The sequence below is a fragment of the Lolium rigidum genome, chromosome 1 (assembly GCF_022539505.1).
Source record: "Lolium rigidum isolate FL_2022 chromosome 1, APGP_CSIRO_Lrig_0.1, whole genome shotgun sequence".
Classification (NCBI taxonomy): Eukaryota; Viridiplantae; Streptophyta; class Magnoliopsida; order Poales; family Poaceae; genus Lolium; species Lolium rigidum.
The window spans coordinates 265,693,899-265,707,965 of NC_061508.1; the positions used below are offsets into that span (position 1 = coordinate 265,693,899).

Below are 14,067 nucleotides of genomic sequence, written 5' to 3' on the forward strand. Positions count from 1 at the left end.
CCGTATCGTGGTTTTTCGCCTCGGGGGTTTCGCGACGGAGGCTTTAAGTAGGCGGAAGGGCAGAGTCGGAGGGCCGACGAGGGGCCCACACCATAGGGCGGCGCGGGCCCCCTCCGGCCGCGCGGCCCTATGGTGGCGGCGCCTCGTCGCCCCACTTCGTATCCCTTTCGGTCTTCCTGGAAGGTTCGTGGCAAAATAGGACCCTGGGTCTTGATTTCGTCCAATTCCGAGAATATTTCGTTACTAGGATTTCTGAAACCAAAAACAGCACAAAACAACAACTGGCTCTTCGGCATCTTGTTAATAGGTTAGTTCCAGAAAATGCGCGAATATGACATAAAGTGTGCATAAAACATGTAGGTATCATCAATAATATGGCATGGAACATAAGAAATTATCGATACGTCGGAGACGTATCAGCATCCCCAAGCTTAGTTCCGCTCGTCCCGAGCAGGTAAAACGATAACAAAGATAATTTCTGAAGTGACATGCCATCATAACCTTGATCATACTATTTGTAAACATATGTAATGAATGCAGCGATCAAAACAATGGTAATGACATGAGTAAACAAGTGAATCATAAAGCAAACAAGTGAATCATAAAGCAAAGACTTCAAGACAAGCATCAATAAGTCTTGCATAAGAGTTAACTCATAAAGCAATAAATTAAAGTAAAGGTATTGAAGCAACACAAAGGAAGATTAAGTTTCAGCGGTTGCTTTCAACTTGTAACATGTATATCTCATAGATAATTGTCAACATAGAGTAATATAACAAGTGCAATATGCAAGTATGTAGGAATCAATGCACAGCTTCACACAAGTGTTTGCTTCTTGAGGTGGAGAGAGATAGGTGAACCGACTCAACATAAAAGTAAAAAGAATGGTCCTTCAAAGAGGAAAGCATCGATTGCTATATTTGTGCTAGAGCTTTTATTTTGAAAACATGAGACAATTTTGTCAACGGTAGTAATAAAGCATATGAGTTATGTAAATTATATCTTACAAGTTGCAAGCCTCATGCATAGTATACTAATAGTGCCCGCACCTTGTCCTAATTAGCTTGGACTACCGGATCTTTGCAATGCACATGTTTTAACCAAGTGTCACAATGGGGTACCTCCATGCCGCCCGTACAAAGGTCTAAGGAGAAAGCTCGCATTTTGGATTTCTCGCTTTTGATTATTCTCAACTTAGACATCCATACCGGGACAACATGGACAACAGATAATGGACTCCTCTTTAATGCATAAGCATGTGGCAACAATTATTATTCTCATATGAGATTGAGGATATATGTCCAAAACTGAAACTTCCACCATGAATCATGGCTTTAGTTAGCGGCCCAATGTTCTTCTCTAACAATATGCATGCTCCAACCATTAAGGTGGTAAATCTCTCTTACTTCGTACAAGACGGACATGCATAGCAACTCACATGATATTCAACAAAGAATAGTTGATGGCGTCCCCGTAAGCATGGTTATCGCACAACAAGCAACTTAATAAGAGATAAAGTGCATAAGTACATATTCAATACCACAATAGTTTTTAAGATATTTGTCCCATGAGCTATATCTTGCAAAGGTGAATGATGGAATTTTAAAGGTAGCACTCAAGAAATTTACTTTGGAATGGCGGATAAATACCATGTAGTAGGTAGGTATGGTGGACACAAATGGCATAGTGGTTGGCTTAAGGATTTTGGATGCATGAGAAGTATTCCCTCTCGATACAAGGTTTAGGCTAGCAAGGTTATTTGAAACAAACACAAGGATGAACAGTACAGCAAAACTCACATAAAAGACATATTGTAAACATTATAAGACTCCCCACCGTCTTCCTTGTTGTTCAAAACTCAATACTAGATATTATCTAGACTCTAGAGAAACCAAATATGCAAACCAAATTAGCAAGCTCTAAGTGTTTCTTCATTAATGGGTGCAAAGTATATGATGCAAGAGCTTAAACATGAGCACAACAATTGCCAAGTATCAAATTATCCAAGACATTCTAGAGTTACTACATGTAGCATTTTCCAATTCCAACCATATAACAATTTAACGAAGAAGAAACTTCGCCATGAATACTATGAGTAGAGCCTAAGGACATACTTGTCCATATGATACAGCGGAGCGTGTCTCTCTCCCACAAAGTGAATGCTAGGATCCATTTTATTCAAACAAAACAAAAACAAAAACAAACCGACGCTCCAAGCAAAGTGCATAAGATGTGACGGAATAAAAATATAGTTTCAGGTCCTGATAATGTTGTCGATGAAGAAGGGGATGCCCAAGGCATCCCCAAGCTTAGACGCTTGAGTCTTCTTAGAATATGCAGGGGTGAACCACCGGGGCATCCCCAAGCTTAGAGCTTTCACTCTCCTTGATCATATTGCATCATACTCCTCTCTTGATCCTTGAAAACTTCCTCCACACCAAAATCGAAACAACTCATTAGAGGGTTAGTGCACAATAAAAATTCACATGTTCAGAGGTGACACAATCATTCTTAACACTTCTGGACATTGCATAAAGCTACTGGACATTAATGGATCAAAGAAATTCATCCAACATAGCAAAAGAGGCAATGCAAAATAAAAGGCAGAATCTGTCAAAACAGAACAGTCCGTAAAGATGAATTTTATTAGGGCACCAGACTTGCTCAAATGAAAATGCCCAAATTGAATGAAAGTTGCGTACATATCTGAGGATCATGCACGTAAATTGGCTTAATTTTCTGAGCTACCTACAGGGAGGTAGACCCAGATTCGTGACAGCAAAGAAATCTGGAACTGCGCAGTAATCCAAATCTAGTACTTACTTTACTATCAAAGACTTTACTTGGCACAACAAAACATAAAACTAAGATAAGGAGAGGTTGCTACAGTAGTAAACAACTTCCAAGACTCAAATATAAAACAAAAATACTGTAGTAAAAACATGGGTTGTCTCCCATAAGCGCTTTTCTTTAACGCCTTTCAGCTAGGCGCAGAAAGTGTAACTCAAGTGTTATCGAAGGGTGGTGCATTGGCATTACCTTGGGATTTATCCTTACCTTTCTTGTCCTTACTCTTTGGCTTAGGGAATATATGGCTACCCCCGGGTGTAGAGGTGAATTTTAGGGTGCCTTCTCTCACGTCTATGACTGCTCCCAATAATTTCAGCAGGGATCTTCCGAGCGTGATTTGTCCTGTTCATGCGCATTCAATGACAAGGTAATCAATAGATATTGTTATCCCAAGAATGGTTGTATGCACACCCGCAGCTATCCCTTTAGGAATTATAACAGAGTTATCAATAAGAGTTATCCCTTCTCCCCCTTCAGTGAATTCCCAAAGTTTCAAAGATTTATGAATACCCTTAGGCATTAGGCAAAATTCAGTCATAATATCACAATTAGCTCGAAGAGTTTGGTAACCTATGACAATTTTAATAGTAGGTTTCCACAATGAAGGTTCAGAGTTCACTAAAACTTGATCAAGACGGTTACGAATATATCCATAATTTTCATTTAAGCGCGATGCACTTGTCTCAAGAGTGTTTAATCTATTATGAATGCTAATAAGGGCTGAATCAAAGTTATTAGATGAATCATGTGATGCAACCAACTTTTTTATGGCATTAAAAGCTTGATCCCCATTACAATGAAGGAAATCTCCTCCCACTAGAGCATCCAAGGCATATCTATAGCGAATCATAAGACCAAAATAAAAATTACTAAGGAGCAAACTTAGAGTCATTTGAGGTTCAGTTTTACGATAAGAAGTAAAAATCCTGGACCAAGCATCTTTAAAACTTTCCTCATCCCCTTGTTTAAAAGTAAAAACTAATTCTTCAGGTGAAGAAGTAACAGGTACAGAGCTAGACATGATAACAAAAGTAAACTAAATGCAAGTAACTAATTTTTTTGTGTTTTTGATATAGCAAACAAGACAGTAAAACTAGCAACTAATTTTTTTGTGTTTTGATATAATGCAGCAAACAAAGTAGTAAATAAAACAAAGCAAGAAAAAAACAAAGTAAAGAGGTTGAGAAGTGGAGACTCCCCTTGCAGCGTGTCTTGATCTCCCCGGCAACGGCGCCAGAAAATATGCTGGCGTGTAGTTGACGTGGGAGTTAGAAATCTTTGTGGTGTAGCTTTTCTTCAGTTCCCCGGCAACGGCGCCAGAAAATATGCTTGATGGCGTGTATTTCACACGTTCGTTGGGGAACCCCAAGAGGAAGGTATGATGCGCACAGCAGCAAGTTTTCCCTCAGAAAGAAACCAAGGTTTATTGTACCAGGAGGAGCCAAGAAACAAGTTGAAGGTTGATGGCGGCGGGATGTAGTGCGGCGCAACACCAGAGATTCCGGCGCCAACGTGGAACCTGCACAACACAACCAAAGTACTTTGCCCCAACGAAACAGAGTGAGGTTGTCAATCTCACCGGCTTGCTCGTAACAAAGGATTAACCGTATTGTGTGGAAGATGATTGTTTGCAGAGAAAACAGTAGAAACAAGTATTGCAGCAGATTTGTATTTCAAGTATAAAAGAATGGACCGGGGTCCACGAGTTCACTAGAGGTGTCTCTCCCATAAGATAAAAGCATGTTGGGTGAACAAATTACAGTCAGGCAATTGACAAATAGAGAGGGCATAACAATGCACATACATGTCATGATAAGTACAGTGAGATTTAATTGGGCATTACGACAAAGTACATAGACCGCCATCCAACTGCATCTATGCCTAAAAAGTCCACCTTCAGGTTATCGTCCGAACCCCTCCAAGTATTAAGTTGCAAAGCAACAGACAATTGCATTAAGTATGGTGCGTAATGTAATCAACAACTACATCCTCGGACATAGCGCCAATGTTTTATCCCTAGTGGCAACAGCACAACACAACCTTAGAACTTTCTGTCACTGTCCTAGGTGTCAATGCAGGCATGAACCCACTATCGAGCATAAATACTCCCTCTTGGAGTTAAGAGCAAAAACTTGGCCAGAGCCTCTACTAATAACGGAGAGCATGCAAGATCATAAACAACACATATGTAATAACTTGATAATTAACATAACATGGTATTCTCTATCCATCGGATCCCGACAAACACAACATATAGCATTACGGATAGATGATCTTGATCATGTTAGGCAGCTCACAAGATCCAACAATGAAGCACAATGAGGAGAAGACAACCATCTAGCTACCGCTATGGACCCATAGTCCAGGGGTGAACTACTCACTCATCACTCCGGAGGCGACCATGGCGGTGTAGAGTCCTCCGGGAGATGAATCCCCTGTCCGGCAGGGTGCCGGAGGAGATCTCCAGAATCCCCCGAGATAGGATTGGTGGCGGCGGCGTCTCTGGAAGGTTTTCCGTATCGTGGTTTTTCGCCTCGTGGGTTTCGCGACGGAGGCTTTAAGTAGGCGGAAGGGCGAGTCGGAGGGCCGACGAGGGGCCCACACCATAGGGCGGCGCGGGCCCCCTCCGGCGCGCGGCCCTATGGTGGCGGCGCCTCATCGCCCCACTTCGTATCCCTTTCGGTCTTCCGGAAGGTTCGTGGCAAAATAGGACCCCGGGTCTTGATTTCGTCCAATTCCGAGAATATTTCGTTACTAGGATTTCTGAAACCAAAAACAGCAGAAAACAAAGAATCGGCTCTTCGGCATCTTGTTAATAGGTTAGTTCCAGAAAATGCGCGAATATGACATAAAGTGTGCATAAAACATGTAGGTATCATCAATAATATGGCATGGAACATAAGAAATTATCGATACGTCGGAGACGTATCAGCCACCGGACCCCTTTTGGGCCTCAGGCCCGCTTCCAGGTGTCAGGGTGCTTCTCCCGATGAAAAAGTGACGCTCCAAAAATCCTAGGTCAATTTGACTTCTTATAGGTCTCCGAAAGTGAAAAATACACGAAACATGGATTTCCTGTTCTGCAGAGTTATAAACCAAATAAAGGGGATCATTGGTAAATCTCCCATAAATCAATGTAAAACATGGTATTATCATCATATATGTTGCAAATATATGGGAATTCAATATGATAAGGAGAAAGTTCGTATATGCATTTTACATGCATCAGGGTCCTCAATTCCAACTATTACTCACAGATCCCTATCAACCGGTACTACCGCTTGGTGAAGCGGTACTACCACTTTGGGTCATACAGGTGCCTTTTGAGTAGGACACGTGGGGCTCCATCCGGCACTACCGGTACTGGTACCTTCAAGGTACCGAAGATGAGTTCCGGGTGCACTAGATGCCTAGCCGGTACCGCAGGGGTACCGCACCCGGTATCACCGCCACGTTTCCCTTAACAGGTACCTCACCGGTACCTGACCGGCACTACCGCGATTCACCATCAAAGGTGACCTTAAGCGGTAGTGCCAGTTGGGTACCGGCAGGGATACTGTAAGGTCGACCCTAACAGACGGTATCGCCAGTGGTACCTCGATCGGTACTACCGCTTCCAAAAGGGAGCGGTAGTACCGTCAACAAGGTTCCAACTGACGTGTACCTGGTGCTGGTAGCGGTAGCGGTACTATCGCAACTAGCACCGGTACTACCGGTTAAGCAGAGAAACCATGTTTCCCATAGTCTTTTCAAGACCTTTCCAACAATGTTGACTCGCGACAGACACACAAAACTAGAAGATCTATCCACTACGCCTATAGACGACCATAATTTCAATCTTGATCGTCCGATCTTGAGGTGTTCAACGAGAATACCATGTACCTACAAATCTTCAAAGCAACTATGCACACGGTGAAATATATTCTAGTGTTGTGATAAAAAAACACAAAACTATATGGGAAGACTTTGCTCTTTCAGCCGGCCACTCCTTTTAGGGTTTGGGGAGCAGCCCTCATCCCCTCCCCCTCCCCCTCCCCCTATATAAGGTGGAGGCATTGGAGGAGGAGAGTACACGATTTCCCACAGGGAAAAAGGAGAGCCTCTTTGGGCGCCTCCAACTCTCTCTCTCTAGTTCTCTCTCCACCCGTAGTACATGGAGGGAGTACTCCACCCGGTACGCTGGAGCGGTGCCGCGATTCGGATCCATAAGATCTTCTTCCGCAACCTTAGCTCGATCTGAGGCCGGGAGCGTAGTTGAGCACCGTATGGTAGTAAGAGAGGACTTCTACATGACCCCGAGGTCCACGACAAAGTACGACTACATCAACCACGTTCTAGCAAAACGTTAACCATTTTCGGTCTACGATGGTACGTCGCCGAAACCTTCTCCGTTACTGCATTGCTCCTAGATAGATTTGGGCAACCGGGTTGGTTAGTTAGATTTTTTTCTGCGACGAATCCCCAACATATTTCATCCCAAATAACCACTGCAATGATCGTAAGCAAACTACTCCAATCCCTCATAATTAAGGGTTTCCCCATGGATATTGATATGAGTTAGTGAATCCATTCTTATCCCCTTGACGACATTAATAGTTTGGATTGGCAGGAGTACTGCAGAAAATTTTGTGTAGTATTGCGTTTGTGAACCGGCTGGAGGGAGTGAATCCATTCTTATCCCCTTGACAACAAATGGCCCAAATTCATTTGATGTACTATAAAATGACGCAACAAATATATTGACTATTTGAAGACAAATATATACTTCAAACTGAGGACCAACAAATATCGATCGTCATGATGTGGGATGATTTTTGAAGTGAGACAATCACACGTTTATGTTTTTTTTTGCAGGTAGAGACAATACCACGTTAACTATGTTGTTTCTGTGGTTTATCTCTGTTTTGTAACAGATAAGCATATATACTTAAATGACTATTCAATATTCGATGAAAAAATTGTCACAGTATATTAGTTCTTATAGGATGTGAATGTCATATTGTACTTCCTCCTTTCAAAATTAATTAACAAGCGGTGGGGATTAACCCCCCCCCCCCCCGCCCCTCGGTAATTCTCACAAAAATAACGTGGATTTATCTAGATTCACATGTTTCAGCACATTAAAATATATCTAGATACGTGTATGTAGACAAATATGCCTCAATTAATTTGGAACCTGAAAAGTATCAACTTTAGAGATTTGCTTTAGTAGTTAAGAATTGACAAGAATAATTAACTTTTCGTTTGTCTTGTGATGCACATGTAACCTCTAACTAAAGAGTGAAATGAAACCTTTTGATGCATTATGGTTACGACATTTGCTAAGCTGTTGAACAAATGTTATTATGACTTTATCAATTGATGACGTAGGATAAATATGGGTTACATGTTTCTTTGACCACATAAATGACAACCCATACAAATCAAGATCTGTAGAAACTATTGGCATATACGAATGGATCTATGGCTTGTGGTAAATTATATATATGTATGTACATAAGATTTTCATAGTTAGCGATATTTGATACTTCCTGCGTTCTATACTTCCTCTGTTCCATGCCAGTGGGTACGTTACCACTAACCCCTTACTATAGTCATGTGCTGCTATATCACATGCATGCTGCTAAAAATAGTAGCCGCATGCGCTAACTGGAGCTTGCTTCCATTAGTCCTACTTCTATAGCATTTTTTCTACTAATGTTTAGTTTAGATATAGATATATCTAGATATATTTTAGTTATAGATGCATTGATATGCATCTAGATAAAAGTTGAGACACTTATTTTGAAACGGTGGAACTACTAAATTAGCGACAACTACTATAAAACGAAGGCAAAAAAAAAAACAAGATCCACATAATATGACATCTCTCTATCTAATGAGGGGAGCAAATAATGGTCTTGTGAGGCGTTTAATATTTGGCAAGTTTCAAACTTTTTAATTGTTGCGATTCAAGACAGCGCCGTTGTGATCCTTATTAGTTGGCCATTGTGAAGCGCCAACCACACGCTCTAAATCTCAATGCAAAAGCATATAACTAATCGACAAATCTCCCTCGACAACTAGAACTTCTGGATCAGTGGCGGGATGCTCTGCTCGTTCCTGAAATAATCCGTAGGATCCACCTTGCCCTTGGTAATGGCGAGCCTCTCGAAGTTACCCTTGAAATATTTCTGTCCCCAGACCTTACCACTGCTGTAGGTGGAGACGCCATTCACCACCTCGTTCCTCCCGAGGTCGATGTCCCTGTAGTTGGCGTAGGCCTGCCTGGGGTTCTTGCTCACGTACGGCTCCATGTAGTTGTAGATTTCCTTGCTCCACGACAAGGGCGCGGCGCCGGCTCCCGGAGCGAACCAGTAGTTGACGTACTGGATGTTGAAGAGGACGCCCTTGCGGTGAGGGAACGGCGTCGCCGCTTCTGGGGTGGCGCTGATGGTGGCACCGTAGGGGTCGAAGATCATAATCCCCGCACCAGGCTTCACGAGCCAGGTGCCAAAGATCTGCTCCCACACGCTCTTGGGGAATGGCTCGTAGACGTAGTCCGATTTGTACTCCGCAAAGGGCTTGAAGGTGTTGTTCCGGTTGAGGAGGTCGCCCTCCAGGGAATCCCTATGGCCGAGGTGGACGAAGGGGATGGACTCGATCCATGACATCTCGTTGCAGTGCGAGGCGTTCATGCCAAGCTCGGGGAACTTGCTCTGCATCATCGGGGTCAGGGTTTTGCAGGTGCCGAGGTACATGGCCTCGAACGTGGCCATGGGCCCCATCGCGATGATGCGGATCATGAGGTCGGCGGGAAGTTGAGGCGCGACCAGTTGCCACTTGTTGATGATGTCCACGGCGCCCTCGCTGACTGACTTGGGGATCTTGAAGATGGTCACCGTGGGAGGCACCGGCAGGAGCTTCACCTGCCACGAGACCACGATGCCGAAGCTCTCGCCGCCGCCACCCCTCACGGCCCAGAAATGGTCGTCGCCCATGGACTTCTTGTCGTGCAGCTTGCCGTTGGCGTCGACGAGCTTCACGTCTATGACGTTCTCTGCGGCGATGCCGTACTTGCGCAGCAGCATGCCGAAGCCGCCGCCCGCGAGGTTACCGCCCACGCCGATGGTCGGGCAAACGCCGGCCGGGAACGCCAGCGTGCGGCTATACTTGGAGATGGCGTAGTAGAGCTCGCCGAGCTGCGCACCGGAGTCGACCCACGCCGTGCGGGCCTTACCGTCCACCAACACCGCCCGCATCTGATTGAGGTCGACGACGGCGAAGTTCTCGGGCTGCAGGGAGCGGTACGAGAGGCCCTCGTAGTCGTGCCCGCCGCTGCGTACGCGGATGCGGACGTCGTAACGGCGGCCGCACACCACGGCAGACTGGATGTGGGAGGTGTTGGTGGGGGTGATGATGTAGAGCGGCTTCACGTTGTCCGGCGACGACCATCTCGAGTTCCGGATGGTTTGCCCCAGCACGGAGGGGTAGCCGGGGGAGCTCTTGGCGTAGAGGAGGCGTGGCGGGATCTCCTTCACGAGGCATCCCAGGAAATCCTCCTTGACTGCCGGCGAGGGGAAGTAGGAGAAGGCGACCTCCCAAGAGGACGCCAAGGAGCAGAACAGCAGCACCAGCGCCAAGGTCCTGCAATTCGCCATTGTAGCTTAACTTGGAGTGTACTCGATCGGTGGCTGGGTGTACATCGCTGTGAGGACTGGAGATGAGCTTATATAGGAGGTTTCGACTGAGCACCCTCTTGTTTCTCCGGTGTCCGCACCGCACCCTACAAGCGCGGATCCATCCAGTAAACTAAATGTGGAGTTTTAACCAAGTCAAGATCTCCGTTTGTACAGGGTTGTGCGTGATGTGGCGATCAGGCATCGCTTCTTCGCACATTGCCGTGCGTTTGGTCCAAGAACAAAACCGTCGGGATGGTAGAGCCTTTTGTTTAGGAGCGAAACTGCAGGGCGTTGAATATACCTAATTTAAAGCATCAAGATGACGTTTTATTTACCATTGAAATGGAAAAAACTGATGCATTTTGTTCGTGGAAATGTTAATGTGTGATGTGTTGATTTTTCTTTTTTCGAGGGCATGTGTTGATTAAATGCAACACGCATACTATACTATTACTCCATGAGCATCGGCTGTGGGCTAGTTACTGGATATTTGGGCCGGGAAGCATCAGATAAGGTGATGTTTCAGGAAGAAAGTCCATATCCATCCTCCAACGTTCACATAAGTACGTTTACTTCTGACGATTAATTGTTCGTCAAAAATATTTTTGGTCCTAAGTGTTTTAATTGAAATAAAATCCGAAAATATGTAGTTTAGGTAAAAGTCACAAGTTTTAGATGAATTAATAGTCCAAAGGAAACTCCCCCCTTCCGATTGTTTTGTAACTTAGAGGTCAGGTAATTATGTAAATTAATGCTAGACTAAGTTTAATTGAGTTTCACAGTATCCAAGTTCCAAAAAATCCCTTTAATCAGCTTCTGACGGTCTGACTTTTGTCGCTAATTAAGGCAGCGGCCTGGCTGCATGTATGAATTCCAAACTATAGCTAGAGCCTCCAAACGCTGCAGCCCGTATGACACCATCGAACATATATGCACCGTTCTATATCTCTCTATCTCTCCTTGCATCACTGCTGATAGATAATTTTGTTTTATTGAGAAAGTAATGTCCTTTAGCTCGTCTGACATCACACTGCCGATGGATGCGCTTTTTTTTTGTATTCTGACTTCCTGAGAACTCATTTGTCCAAGATAGACGATGCCAACGGTTTATTGATAGATCAGAGATATAATGGGTGCTGCAAATAAAGGATGCGGTAATGGCACGGTTTGGTACGTAGTGTTGACGTTTGATGAGTACACAAATTGCACACATCGCAGGATCATGCGCACAGCGCACACACGACGTGGTTTTCCTTCCTATCGCCTCATTTTCTAACTCCCATGAACAAAACAATCCTAAGGTCTAGTGGAACAAAAAGGAATAAGATCCTGACATAAAAGTTTACCATTTATTATCTTACAGCACAAAGTAATACCACTTCAAAGAGGCTCGTATTTGGTGCTTTTAGCCTTATATTAGACTACTCACAACGGATCGTATCATATATTAGCACTACGAGAGAGCAGAATATTAGTGGCACTTTAAAATGCTCCTAAAAATAACTAAAGTGCCTCTAATTATTTTTAGAGACACTTAAAAATGTCAAATTTAATCATGTTACTAAAAACTATAGCCTCACTTTGAAAAAATGCCCCTAAAAATAGTATTTTTTGCCGCACTTTCAAGTTGCCTCTATATACTTTTAGACGCCACTTTGAAAAATGCCCCTATATATTTTTAGATACAATTTGAAAATTGTCCCAAATATTTTTTGTCGCTATTTACAAAATGCTCATATATATTTTTAGCCACACTTTGTTGCTTCTATACATTTTAGCAGCATTTTGGATATTTGCCTCTATACATTGTTAGCCGCATTTTGGATATTTGTGTCTATACATTTTAGCCGTACTTTGGTAAATTTCCTCTATACATCTTCAGAAGCACTTTGGCAAATTGCCCCGTACATCTTTTAGCCACACTTGGGCAAATTGCCCCTAAAACTAGCATGTTCTTAGCCAGACTACGCAAAATGCCTCTAACCATTTGTAGCGGGAGTTTTCAAATGGGTCTTTAAACATACTAGATGTCTTGGGCGCTTCGCCGCACCATCTGCAATACATTTCGCCATTGTGTGATAGCTGCGGTTAGTTTGCAACCGTGTTTAGGTATACCGCTGTTGGGCAATTAATTTTGCCTTTTGTTATAGTGTTGTCCGTAAATTAAATAGAGGACTATGTATACACACCAATGTTTGATTTAAGATTCCAAGCTTTAGAAACCTTTATTTTAAGCCACTTCATCAATAAATTAGTTTTTTTAGAAGAATCATGTGAATAACAATACTCATATTACATATGGACAAAAACCATTTTATCTGATAAGCCGGAAGTATTTTATATAATGTTCAAAAAGTAACAAAGTACACAAAACATTGGGGGAAATATAAAAAAATATGACAATAAATATGTTAATAGGGTGGCACACAATTAGCTGAAACATGCACAAATATTAACACGTTGGCAGTCATAATGGAAAGCAATAAAAGAAAGTATACAGAAATGACAACAATGAGAAAATATAAAGATAAATGTTGATTAATTGGCACAGGAGGTTAACATAATACATCAAAAGCATGTCGAGATGCACCAGAATGGTTCATCAATTCAAATGGCATTGTTGCCTCAGTTTTTCTACTCTGCATAACACAAAAGAGAATAAAACATCATTAGGATCATCAGCGGGAAACACAATTTTTGGTAAGATCTATTTTTTTTACATATTTCAGTTGACTCTCCTTATATTTTACTTAACTTCCAATATCTTATTGTTCATCAGTAATGATTGCGCTAATTTTATCTCTAATCCAAGCCACAAAAAATTGAAATTCTATGTGTCCAACTTGCAGATGGTAAGATAGGTCCAACAAGCACGAGTGATGCACTAAGCGACAACAACCAACAAAATAAAACAACAACAACCTACAAAATAAAAGCGACAACCACCATTCTGAAACATGTTGCAACGGCACATAGTTGTAATGTAGAAATTTGGCACGAAGCAGCACGTCTGCTATGCTAGTGAAGTCTATAAGGATACACTGATTTGAGTTGATATGGCATGCAACTTCAAATTGTATTATCAATTGTTAAATAACATATATCCCATAAGCCAGTACATGTTCTTAGAAAATATGCAATTATCTCTGCTCTTATGATTAACCTCCATTGTGTATCAATAGTACTACAATTATTTGCTTTTGGTATAAAAAAAAAAGCTATCATGCAAAACAGGGAAATTCACCATCAGATTGATTTGGTTGCATCCCCGGTGCAATGTACAATGTGCAATGGTGAATCCTAGCCCTATCACATGAAAACTAAGGTAAGTTGAATCGTCCAAGCAGAGCAAAATTTATCTTCCAATTGGCTTGTTTTCCGTGCATTCTTAATCTATATGGAAACAACTTGTTACAACGTATCACAAGAAAGATTCAACAGATCGACTCGACACATCTTAAGATAGAGAAACAATGGTCTTTTGAGTACTATTACTACTATGCTAACTGCACTTCTCATATGCCTCGGGTGGCGAAAGATGTTATTACCCCCTTAA

The 14,067-nt window shown here is 42.7% G+C and overlaps 1 protein-coding gene across 1 annotated transcript; it reads right to left on the reverse strand.

The window, feature by feature from the left end:
* Window positions 1-8,912: 8,912 nt before the first annotated feature.
* Window positions 8,913-10,490, reverse strand: LOC124683632 (berberine bridge enzyme-like Cyn d 4). The gene has a single exon (XM_047218113.1). It carries the CDS (start codon window positions 10,488-10,490, stop codon window positions 8,913-8,915), a length of 1,578 nt encoding a protein of 525 aa, XP_047074069.1.
* Window positions 10,491-14,067: the final 3,577 nt, after the last annotated feature.